The sequence below is a fragment of the Hylobates moloch genome, unplaced genomic scaffold, assembly GCF_009828535.3.
Source record: "Hylobates moloch isolate HMO894 unplaced genomic scaffold, HMol_V3 SCAFFOLD_8, whole genome shotgun sequence".
Classification (NCBI taxonomy): Eukaryota; Metazoa; Chordata; class Mammalia; order Primates; family Hylobatidae; genus Hylobates; species Hylobates moloch.
The window spans coordinates 110,463,988-110,476,854 of record NW_026652283.1 but is presented as its reverse complement, the minus strand read 5'-3'; the positions used below and the strand labels follow the sequence as shown (position 1 = coordinate 110,476,854).

Here is a 12,867-nt window from a genome sequence, read left to right as displayed (position 1 = left end):
GTTTCACTGCACATTTAATCTATATTTCTGTTCAAATTACTATGCGAGCATTTGTGCATGCTCTTTCTTTGTTCTAGTTTCTTTTATAAAATTCTAAATGACTCACCACGTAGAATTAATATAAAGACAGAATTATCTAGAATACTATTTTATGAGAAAAACAACTTCTAAACTTATGACAGACCAGAAGGCAAACAGTCTTGAGTAACGAAATGTTTACCTTTAATGAGGTAAGTGACTGCTTCCTGGGGGTTAAGTAGACCAGGCAGTCAATGTTCAACTTGTAGAAGGGGACTTTATTTAACTGGAACCATTACAGGACAGATGGTTTGCAATTCTAGTCCAAAATTCTATGGTGGGAATTTGTATTACTGTTCAAAGAAAGCACTGATCTCATATCTGAATGTCTTGCTCCTCATGGAAATCCCAGTTTTCCCTAAGAAAGGTAAGCTCACTCTATATGTAAGTTTCCTGTACTGAAGTCATTTGACAAAATAATGAATCTTTAGAGATAAGCTGAGATAGATGAAAATACTTTTTTTTTTTTTTTTTGAGACGGAGTCTAGCTCTGTCATCCAGGTTGGAGTGCAGTGCTGCAATCTTGGCGCATTACAACCTCCACCTTAGTGATTCTCCTGCCTTAGCCTCCCCAGTAGCTGAGATTACAAGCACCCACCACCATGCCTGGCTAATTTTCAAATTTCTAGTAGAAACGGGGTTTCACCATGTTGGCCAGGCTGACCTCGAACTCCTGACCTCAAATGATTTGCCAGCCTCAGACTCCCGAAGTGCCGAGATTACAGGCATAAGCCACCGCACCTGGCCAAAATAAATTGTTTTAATACTTACCTTTCCTTAAAGAGTTTCATTCTCTTTCTATATTCATAGATGCACAGGTATTATAGAATTTTTGAGGTAGAAAGATTTCCTGGAGAAAATGAGAGAAGCTAGCTTTGTTCAGGGAGCTGTCAGAGGCCACAGAACTAGTTTGTCAGCAAAACCAGAGCTTCTTTGTCATCTTGTGAATTAAACAAAAACTTTCTATCCAAAATGTAATGCACTTTATAGATTTACATTTCAGACATTAGTTTGATTTTAAGGAATAACAGTCCAAGACAGAGAGTTCACACTATTTTTCCTAGTCTGCTAGACAGTGTCTGCATACAAGAAAATAGACCTCCATTGCGTTTCCATTGATTAGATAAATGAATGACGTCCCAATGCCTGTTTCCCTCTCACACAAACCCCTTGCTGGCTCCTTGCCTGTCATGCTCATTTCCTTGCTGTCACCTAAACCCTGAACACTCTTACAGGCTAGTGACCAAAGCTCAAAAAGTGAATTCGTTTTGAGGACCAATGGTGAGGGAGGAAGGGAGAAAGGAAGACCAAAATAGAGCAGTTAATTTTTTTGGAAATTTAAAGCCATAGATAAAATTGAGGTCAGTAAAAATGAGGGACATTAAAAAACATATTTACCACTAATTTTCTAAGGCTGTTTATATCCCAAAAGTCACTGCTACTTTAAGACATAAAATATGTAAAATATGAAGACCTAACCAAAGAAAATTTAAGATGCGGAAATGTCCTGAAATGAAGATAGAGAAAGCTCTTCCCCCTCTCTTTTGAGTTGGGTCTGCTTTCCTTATCCTCTTATTTTAGCCCCAAGTTCAGATCAAATGTGAACAGTTCCCCGGGTTCCCACAGAGGGGCAGCAGCACATGAGGCCCAGGAGATGGTTAGGGCAGGCTCTGGCCCTGGCCCATAGAACATTCTCTGATTCACACTGACAGACTCATCACAGCAATGTTAGAGCCCTCCGTTGGCACTACCCTGAGCTGAGATTCCACGTCCCCAACACCTAGGCCTTCACTGCTTCTAGAAAGCTGGCTGGACTCATTCGCACAAGGTTAGGTCACTAGACCTAAAGTCCTGAGGGTCTTTCTCCCACCTTCTCCACTAGAGGAATTAGGAGTGCAGTACAGACCACCAGGCCTGAGGACATGCAGGGTTACTTCCAAGGAAATCTTGCCAGTTGGAAAGACAGTGAAAGAAGACAGAGAGAGCCCTGGCCTCGGGGTAGACGACTTGAGGGCTGGGACCAAGCTGCTTCGTCCTAGTCCCATGGAGTTGCTTACAATCTGCAAGCATCTGTCCTTTCACGAGTGAAGTGGGGTGATAATAACATACATCCTTGCAGAGTTTCAAGATTTTCATAAGAGGAAATAATGCAATGGAAGCCATCCAGGTCACAGAACGCTCTGATTATTTTTACTAAAGCCTGGTCATAGAATAAACTAAGAACCAACCAATGAAGATTTGTTCTTCATTCCTTACGATACTTGGAAAGATGCAAGCCAACGGTTTTTACTCTGGAGCCTGTGATGTTTCATCACTGAGAGAATAAAGTGAGCCATTCTAAATCCCACAAAGAAGAAAGTTTACTCTTCAGATCCAGGATATTCCAAGCTGACAGTAGGACCTCAACTCTACTGTACCAGTGGAGGGATGGAGTTTCCTCCCCTGTAACCAATGTTTCACTTTAGTAAACCTAACTGAGCACATTTTCCATAAGTTCGTCAACTGAAAGCTTCCACTGTAGGGGATCGAAGGTGTTGGCATCCACAGTGGTCAAGAAGATATTATATTTTAGTCAGCTTTTTGATACTTTGTGACAACTCTTATAGCTACATTCCAAAACATGAAAGGATTGAGTAATTCTCACACACTCATCTTTCAAGTCTAGATAGCACCTTAATCTGTCCAGCAGTGGACAGATGGAAAAACTATTGTGCTGCTTTGTCTAACACCCAACCCTGGGCAGGGGTTCCCTGGTTAGTGATAGCCATACAGCACCCACAGGATCTAAGGGTGATAATTTCCCAACTCCTCTCTCTCCCCATGGCAGAGGGAATCACACTATCTGACCACCTCTGACTCCGTGGGTTCCCTGGTCCTACCTGGTGTCTCATCGATTTGGCTTCTCCTCTTTTCTCCCTTAGGACTACTGAGGGCCCCTTTCACTTTAGTCTGCAAATCTCCATTGCAATGTGAAGCAGGGGACGTCACTGATGTTCTCATGACGGAAAAACTGAGCCTCAGAGAGCTCTGGCGGGTTGCTCTGAATAAGGGCTTGGACTTGGGGCTTCTAGCTTTTTAGCCAGGAATTCTCCAACCTTTAACTTAGACCGAGCAGATGTCGGGGGCCCATTTGCAGCCCTCTGAATTAGGTGGACAAGGGTGAGATCTACACACTTGGACCAATTCCCAAAGTGCCTCTCCCCAGAGAAATGGCAACAGCTCTGAGGCTTCAGCTCATCCCCCGAAGGTGGGAGGGGAGAGTGGGAAAAGATGGGGTTTTCAAGTCATCAGGCCAGCACTGACGTACACAAACAATGACTGTGTGACCTCGCATACAGAGATGGGCTCTGATGCAGGAGTATGTCATTCTTTCTAAATCCCGGTAGGAAATGAGAGATGCAAGAATTAGGATGGAATGTAAACTATTTCTTAAGGAAGCATGCTAGCATCTCTTCCTCCAAGAGTGCTACTCTGGAGAGAACTTTCTCCCCATTTCTTAACTGTGGCTCGGCAGACCCTTGTTAAAAACAGAAAAGGGAAGGAAGTGTGCCATGAGAAGCCTGCAGGAGAGGGCATGGTGTTCAGATGAAGTGGTACCCCCTCTAAGCCCATGGGAGGCCCCTGCCAGATGCTGTGAATTTCATTCATTTCTTCTGTGACTTCCCTGAGATTCCTCTCCATGCTAACCCTCAACACTCCAATGACTCCCTCTTCTTTCCATCTCATCCCACCACCCTCCACACCCTTCATCACCTCCACCCTCATGCTCACACACGTGCAAAGGATAGCAAGATGTCCACACTGTGAGAAAAGAAAGCTGAATGCATAATTTTAAGTTTTGTCCACCCATTTTGAGAACAGTGCACCTGAGCTGGGTGGAGAGGTGGGCTGCAGGCACAAGCACAACGGGAAGGCTGGGCCAAAAGTGTGGAGTGTGAGATGCTAACAACATGGGCAGGCAAGGTCGTGATCAGAGGCAGAGCCCGTAGAGCTGGAAACAGGAGCCCACAAAGCTGGAAAAGACCCTGGAGGCCACAGAGGGCTGCCTTCGCCTTCCTGATGGGGAATGCAGGCTCCTGTCCCAGGCTGCACATCCATTTGGTGGTGGTGGTCTAGCTGTGTTGGGGAGATGGAAGGTAGATGAGAGCCCTAGAAAGACAGGTGTTCACAGATGACAGTAGCGTGTGGCTGAGTTCCAAGGCTGTGCTCCAGTTCTAGAAACCTCCACAGCTCCCTGGAGCCTCCCCCATTGTTCTCAATGCCCATTCTGGAGAACAGGCATTGCTTTTGCCCTTGTCTTTCTGCAAGGGTGGGGAGGATGTTTGCCCAGTCACATCTCCATCCCCTCAACTGAAACTGGAGTTGTAGAGCTCTATTTCTCCAAGTGGTTAAGAGGAATAATGGGATGTGAGAAAATGCCTAGCACATCACAGCGCCCAATAAATGTCTGGGTACCTCCTTTATCCTTCCTTCTGGTGTTCCCCTATAAAGTGTGCCGACTTTTCTTTTCCCATCTTTGGCAGAAATCTCGGGAAATAGTTAAAACTTGCCTCCTTCCAAACAAAATGTTTCTGGTGGTCTGGAAGGTGGCAGAGGACAGAGCCAATGCCAGGCCTGGGAAGACTGCGGCTTGTGGGTACCTCTGCTGTTGAGGTATGGCCCCTCTAAGCACAGGAGAGAACCAACGCCAGAAATTGGGGGCCAGAGTAGCATGTCTGTCCCCTGGCTCCCTTTCTTCTGCTGGGATTCAGGCCACGCGAGTTCTTACCTTGAGAGGCAGAGTGGCAGGCGGGGCTGGGCAGCCCTTGCTGGTGTGCACAGCTGGAAAGTACCTGTAGAGCCGCGCCCTTGTCGCCTGCACTGTGGTACCTGTGGCCTCCTTACAGCTCCTGGGGAGTATTTGGCAGGTCTCGGCACCTCTCCTCAGCACAGTCCTTTCCCCTCCATCTGCAGCGTGGACCAGGACAGCCCTTGGAGGGGAGCGTCCCAAGGCATCCCTGCAGCGGGGCTCCATGCCCCACAGATCCTGGGTGGCAGAAGCGACTGGCCAGCGCTTCCAGCCCATGGAGGGACTGCTGCTTTCATCACTCATAATGGGAGTTGGGCTAGGAAGCCTCCATGCCAGGGGCTGTAGCCAGCCCAGTGTCTTAGAGGCAGGGACCTGGCAATGCCTGTAATGTGGGGATCTGCAATCACCACCCTTGCTTACTTCCGGATCCTGGGATTTTTTCCTCCCTTCCTTCTTTTCCTTTGGAGCAGAGCAAGTGAAAGCAGCTGGTTCCTCTGTCTCAGGGCCTGCCTTCTGCAGCAGCCTCAAAGGAGCGGCAACTGAGCCCTGTGTGCGCCTGAGGTCCCAGCCTGCCAAGAAGCCTGTCCTGGGACTTGGGAAACTGTGTCCCTCCTCCAGGCCCCCTGGGGTTGCCGCTGGAGACGGGGCGGGGAGAGTGCAGGCTGGAGGAGCCCGCAGCTGGATGAAGAGGAAGGAAGTTTTCATCTGCTGCTGCTGAAATTGCCCAGCCATTTCCTCCAGGGGGGTCGGGCTGGTCCCTGCCAGGGTGGAGTTTCAGGCCTCAGTGCCCAGGGATGCGAACAGCAGCAGCTGTGGGCAGGCATGACTCAGCCCCATGGTTCCACCGACAGCCTGAGGAAGCAAACAACATGTCTTCAGCACCCAGGGGAGTCTTAAAATAGGGGGGTCAGATAATGATCTTGGCCATGGAGCTGGACTTTGCATTTATATCACAGAATCACAAAAAGATATTAGTGGAGAATAATCTACAAGTGAGGGGTGACAGTGAGGACAGTCAAGACAACCCCTCTCACCTTTGTTTTTGTTTTTGTTGAGACAGAGTCAGGCTCTGTTGTTCAGACTGGAGTGCAGTGGCGTGATCTCAGCTCAATGCAACTTCCCCCTCCCGAGTTCTAGTGATTCTCCTGCCTCAGCCCCCTGAACAGCTAGGATTACAGGCACCCACCACCACACCCACCTAATTTTTGTACTTTTTAGTAGAGACGGGGTTTTGCCATGTTGGCCAGGCTGGTCTTGAACTCCTGACCTCAGGTGATCAATCCGCCCCAGCTCAGCCTCCCAAAGTGCTGGGATTACAGGCGTGAGCCACTGCGGCCGGCCCCCTCTCAACTTTGTGTATCTAAATGGAATCACTTTTTCTTTTTTAATACATAGAGTGATTTTTAATATATTCATAACCTCTGTGGCTCTGCATTCAATCTCTTTTTCAGTGTTCATTGTGATTAATAAAGTTATCTTTTTTCTCTTTTTTTTATTATTATGCTTTAAGTTTTAGGGCACATGTGCACAATGTGCCGGTTTGTTACATATGTATCCATGTGCCATGTTGGTGTGCTGCACCCATTAACTCGTCATTTAGCATTAGGTATATCTCCTAATGCTGTCCCTCCCCCCTCCCCCCACCCCACAACAGTCCCCGGAGTGTGATGTTCCCCTTCCTGTGTCCATGTGTTCTCATTGTTCAATTCCCACCTATGAGTGAGAACATGCGGTGTTTGGTTTTTTGTCCTTGCGATAGTTTACTGGGAATGATGGTTTCCAGTTTCATCCACGTCCCTACAAAGGACATGAACTCCTCATTTTTTATGACTGCATAGTATTCCATGGTGTATATGTGCCACATTTTCTTAATCCAGTCTATCGTTGTTGGACATTTGGATTGGTTCCAACTCTTTGCTATTGTGAATAGTGCTGCAATAAACATACGTGTGCATGTGTCTTTATAGCAGCATGATTTATAGTCCTTTGGGTATATACCCAGTAATGGGATGGCTGAGTCAAATGGTATTTCTAGTTCTAGATCCCTGAGGAATCGCCACACTGACTTCCACAATGGTTGAACTAGTTTACAGTCCCACCAACAGTGTAAAAGTGTTCCTATTTCTCCACATCCTCTCCAGCACCTGTTGTTTCCTGACTTTTTAATGATGGCCATTCTAACTGGTGTGAGATGGTATCTCATTGTGGTTTTGACTTGCATTTCTCTGATGGCCAGTGACGATGAGCATTTTTTCATGTGTTTTTTGGCTGCATAAATGTCTTCTTTTGAGAAGTGTCTGTTCGTGTCCTTTGCCCACTTTTTGATGGGGTTATTTGTTTTATTCTTGTAAATTTGTTTGGGTTCATTGTAGATTCTGGATATCAGCCCTTTGTCAGATGAGTAGGTTGCGAAAATTTTCTCCCATTCTGTAGGTTGCCTGTTCACTCTGATGGTAGTTTCTTTTGCTGTACAGAAGCTCTTTAGTTTAATTACATCCCATTTGTCAATTTTGGCTTTTGTTGCCATTGCTTTTGGTGTTTTAGACATGAAGTCCTTGCCCATGCCTATGTCCTGAATGGTATTGCCTAGGTTTTCTTCTAGGGTTTTTATGGTTTTTGGTCTAACATGTAAGTCTTTAATCCATCTTGAATTAATTTTTGTATAAGGTGTAAGGAAGGGATCCAGTTTCAGCTTTCTACATATGGCTAGCCAGTTTTCCCAGCACCATTTATTAAATAGGGAATCCTTTTCCCATTGCTTGTTTTTGTCAGGTTTGTCAAAGATCAGATAGTTGTAGATATGTGGCAGTATTTCTGAGGGCTCTGTTCTGATCCATTGATCTATGTCTCTGTTGTGGTACCAGTACCGTGCTGTTTTGGTTACTGTAGCCTTGTAGTATAGTTTGAAGTCAGGTAGCGTGATGCCTCCAGCTTTGTTCTTTTGGCTTAGGATTGACTTGGCGATGCGGGCTCTTTTTTGGTTCCGTATGAACTTTAAAGTAGTTTTTTCCAATTCTGTGAAGAAAGTCATTGGTAGCTTGATGGGGATGACATTGAATCTATAAACGACCTTGGGCAGTATGGCCATTTTCACGATATTGATTCTTCCAACCCATGAGCATGGAATGTTCTTCCATTTGTTTGTATCCTCTTTTATTTCATTGAGCAGTGGTTTGTAGTTCTCCTTGAAGAGGTCCTTCACATCCCTTATAAGTTGGATTCCTAGGTATTTTATTCTCTTTGAAGCGATTGTGAATGGGAATTCACCCATGATTTGCCTCTCTGTTTGTCTGTGATTGGTGTACAAGAATGCTTGTGATCTTTGTACATTGATTTTGTCTCCTGAGACTTTGCTGAAGTTGCTTATCAGCTTAAGGAGATTTTGGGCTGCCCCCTTCCTCCTATTTGAAATAAAAACACTATTCATTTCATAATTTAATCCTAAATTCTGTGTTAGTTATTCTTGTTATTTGGTGACTGACCTGTGAGACACTGGTTTATAAATGAAGCCTCCAATAAGCTTTGAAGTGTAGTTTTCATCTACTTTGCTTGCATTATTTTTACTAAATACTTTTAAGACCTCTAGGGTAAAGTGCACAACAAACAGTTGTAAGCAACTTTAATGTTTTCATGAATTTGCACTTTAAATCCTGTGGTCATTTATGGGTTCTCTAGGAGAGGTCCCACATCAAAATACTTGGTGTCATGGTTTGTGTCTCCTTCAAAATTCTGGTGCTGCCAATGTGATAGTATTAACAGGTGGGACCTTTCAGAGGCAATTGGATCCTGAAGGTGCCTTCCTTCATGAATGGGATTAAGACCCTTATAAAAGAAGTTTCACACAGCTGTTGAGCAGTAGGTTGCCCTTCCGCCTTCCACCCAATGAAGACACTGTATTCCTCCCCTCCAGAGGACAAAGTCCTCACAAGACAAGGCACCAGGTGCCTTGATCTCGGACTTCCCAGTCCCCAGAACTGTGAGAAACCAAATTTCACTTCTTTATCAATCACCCAGTTTATGGTATGTTCTTAGAGCAGCATGAAAGAAAGTTGGTATTGCCCCACAAAATGAAAAGAAAGCTATATTATGTTGCAGCTGTGCAGAAGACACTTAGCATCAAAGAAAGAGAGAGAGAGAGAAAAGAAAGAAGGAAGGAAGGAAGAAAGGAAGGAAGGAAAGAAGGAAGCAAGAAGAGAGGGAGGGAAGGAAGAAGGAAGGAAGGGAAAAAGAAAAAGAGAGGAAGGAAGGAAGAAAGAAAAAGGAACAGAGAAACAAAGAAGGAAAGAAAGGAAGAAAAAGAAAGAAAAAATTAAGAAAAAAGAAAAACGTAAAAGAAGAGATAAAGAAGAAATAAGATTAAAAAAAAATCCAGGTAACAAATCAGGCTGAAAGGGCTTTTTGTTGTTGTTGTTGTTGTTGTTTTAAAAAATAACTTAGCCCAACTTAATTAGAGGGAAGAAAAAAATAATCTAACCTTTTAACTTGTGAGAACATGGTAGTGATTTTAAAAATGGAGATCATTTCTTTTTAGCAAATTGTAATAGGTAATTGAAAAGTATAATAAATAAAAAATGAGACAAAAGGAAGAAGAAAAGAAGTCACCTTAAAATTCAGTTGAGTCACTCACATTCAGTGTATTTCTATAGGCTCAGTACCTCTTAGAGGGAAAGGAATCTTTTTGAGTCATGCTGACCTTGTACTTGAGGAGGAAAGAAGGCAGGTGTGAGAAAGCTCTAGTCTCCATCAATGTGAAATAACTTCACTAAAAGGGAACCAGGAAATCATCCTCCAAAACAAAGTGAGCATGTGGTCTAGAACTTCCTTGCTCTGCATGCAGCGTCGTGTCAAGCCTGGGTGACACGCATCCCCGCACATGGGCAGCACCCCTGGGGCATCAGGGGCCACTGGCCCTGGCTGACCATGGCTGGCCAGGCTGAATCCTTGGAAATTCTCAGGATGCCAGGATGACCAGTTGGAGTCTCATGATAGTTTTCCTTGTTAAACATCTTCATACAGTTTTTTCACCAAAGGTTAAGGAGGTTTTGCCCACATTTCCAGATAACTGGCAAGTGACTCAATCTACATCTTATTTAGAAATGTGCTCAAATCTGTTTAGGCCAGGCACAGGCTGCTATAATCCTTTTTATCACAAATACCAGTACAAAGAAAATTTTGACAAAACTATATTATGTCTAACTGTAATTGTATGTTGATTGCATTACATTAATGTTCATAAAACATTTTACATAAGAGATGTCTAGTCTTCTATAGTTAGTTTTCACACTCTTCTATACAAGAACTTGTCTGAACATTGTAATTACTCAACAAACAATACTGTGTGTTGACTGATTAACTGCCAATAACATGGGAAGCTATGTCTTCTTATGGAACAGAAATTTGGGTGAGAAGAAACCATCATTTTTTTGTAGCTTCTGAGGGTACCAACCATGACGTCAGGGGCTTTGCATAGTGTATTTCATTCAAGGCACAGCACAATCCTGTGAAGTAGGTGGCATCATTTCTACGTTGCAGTTAAGGAATGTGAAGCTCAGGGAAGGCACAACTGCCCCAGGTAGGCAGGGGCTTTAAAGAGCTGTCAGATGAGAAGTTTCACTCCTTCACCTCTTTCCATTTCAAACGTCCAAATTCTAAACCAAATGAAGTAAAGTACCAAGGAAATCATGGTGGTGCTGGTAGCGTGTCCAGGATACTTCTCTCTTCTTTTTATTTGCAAGCTCAACACAGTAGGGATTACTGCCCAATATTTCATTTCTGGGTTGTGCGGGCTGAAATAGGAGAAGGGTAAAGAAATGGTGGATGACACTTGAGAGCTGACAGGAGGGCTGACTTGGAGGATTCATGTAACGCATTTCCTTGGGACACCCCTAAGTATTAGGAGGCACATTTAGGGGATGGGAGTTCTGCATGAGATGTGGGGGAAAGTGCCAGAGAAACATGAGTAAACAGCAGAGTGATTTGAGAGCATAGACTTTGGTGCCACACAGACATTTCTCAGCCCTACGTCCACTGTGTGGCCTTGTGACTATTGGCAAGTGTATTAGTCTGTTCTCACGCTGCTGATAAAGACATACTACAGACTGAGTAATTTATAAAGGAAAGAGGTTTAATTGACTCACAGTTCTAGAGGGCTGGGGAGGCCTCATGAAACTGACAATCATGGCAGAAGGGGAAGCAAACATGTCCTTCACATGGTGGCAGCAAGGACAAGTGTAGAGCAAAGAGGGGAAAGGCCTCTTATAAAACCGTCAGATCTTGTGAGAACTCAACATCACGAGAGCAGCATGAGGGTAAACACCTCCACGATTCAGTTACTTCCCATTGGGTCCCTCCTGTGACACGTGGGGGATTATGGGAACTACAATTCAAGATGAGATTTGGGTGGGGACATAGTAAAACCATATCAACAATTTACTTGGCCTTGTTGACAATCAGGTCCTCTTCTCTAAGATGAAGTAACAATAAGTACTTCCTTTTTAGTAATAGCCATTCTGACTCATGTGAGATGGTATCTTATTGTGGCTTTGATTTGCATTTCTCTAATGATCAATGATGTTGAGCTTTTTTCATATAGTTGTTGGCCACATGTGTGTCTTCTTTTGAAAAGTGTCCATACACTAACACAAGAACAGAAAACCAAATACTGCACATTCTCACTCGTAAGTAGAAGCTAAGTGATGAGAACACATGGGCACATAGAGCGGAACAACACATACTGGGGCCTATTGGAGAGTGGAGAGTGGGAAGAGGGAGAGGATCAGGAAAAATAACTATTGGGTATAGGCTTAACACTGTGTGACAAAATAGTCTGTACAACAAACCCCCAGGATACAAGTTTATCTATATAACAAACCTGCACGTGTACTCCTGAACTTAAACTAAAACTTAAAAAAAAATAGCTACTTTCAAGGGCTGTTGTGAAGATTAAGTGTAGGTGCAAAAGCCTTCCTTAGCATAGTGCCTGCTACCTAATCGGTTCTGTAAAATAAATGTTAGTTACTTTTAGAATTTAGACCCACATGTTATCCTGGAGAAAACTTGTTCACCCAACAGGACAATTCGGGTTGTTTCATGGAATGTATAATTTTTTTAACCTGCAACGGGTAATTACATGCATGTTTTTATGCTTTCTGTCTGATGGGAAAGCACCTAAGAGCTCAGGAATTAATTGGGATGTAGGAGGGTCAGCAAGGGATTTGGGGTCGGGGAAATGGGTCTGAGTTCTGGAGTAACTAATCATTAGCTGTGACTCACAGCAAATTTGAACCTTGGTGGACATTGTTTTAAGACAACAAAGTAAATTTCTGCCCTTCCTACCTTATGGAATTGTTTTGCAGGTCAAATGAGATAATCTATGTAGGAATACTTTGTAAACATAAAACTGATATAAGATCACACACTACTTTACATTTCAGCTAGTGATGGGTGGTCCCATAAGATTAAAATGGAGCTGAAAACTTCCTGTCATCTAGTGATGTGGTCATGTCATAGCACAGTGCATCACTGATGATGCTGGTGTAAACAAACCACTATGCTGCCAGGCGCATACAATTGTATGCAATTATGTATAGTACGTAACACTTCATAATACGTACTATAGTACGTAATGCTTGATAATAAACAACTATGTTACTGGTTTATGTATTTACTATTTTATCATGATTTTAGAGCGTACTCCTTCTACCTGTAAAAAAAGTTGGCCGGGCACAGTGGCTCATGCCTGTAATCTCAGCACTTTGGGAGGCCGAGGTGGGCGGATCATTTGAGGCCAGCCTGGCCAACATGGTAAAATCCCATCTCTACTAAAAATACAAAAATTAGCCAGGCGTGGTGGCAGGCATCTGCAATCCCAGCTACTCAGGAGGCTGAGGCAGAAGAATCGCTTGAACCCAGGTGGTGGTGGCTGCAGTGAGCTGAGATTGCACCACTGCACTCCAGCCTGGGTGAGAGGGAGACTCCATCTCAAAAAAAAAAAAAAAAAA

The 12,867-nt window shown here is 44.0% G+C and overlaps 1 protein-coding gene across 5 annotated transcripts in view; it reads right to left on the bottom strand.

Moving 5' to 3' along the window:
• PSD3 (pleckstrin and Sec7 domain containing 3) overlaps positions 1–5,446 on the bottom strand; it is a 575,483-nt gene extending 570,037 nt beyond the window's left edge. For all 5 annotated transcript variants that reach the window (XM_058443514.1, XM_058443503.1, XM_058443504.1 and 2 more), the window contains exon 1: positions 4,847–5,446. In XM_058443514.1, coding sequence (XP_058299497.1) covers positions 4,847–5,170 — 324 coding nt within the window. In that variant the 5' untranslated portion in view covers positions 5,171–5,446. The remainder of the gene's footprint in view (positions 1–4,846) is intronic.
• Between the last annotated feature and the right edge of the window lie 7,421 nt (positions 5,447–12,867).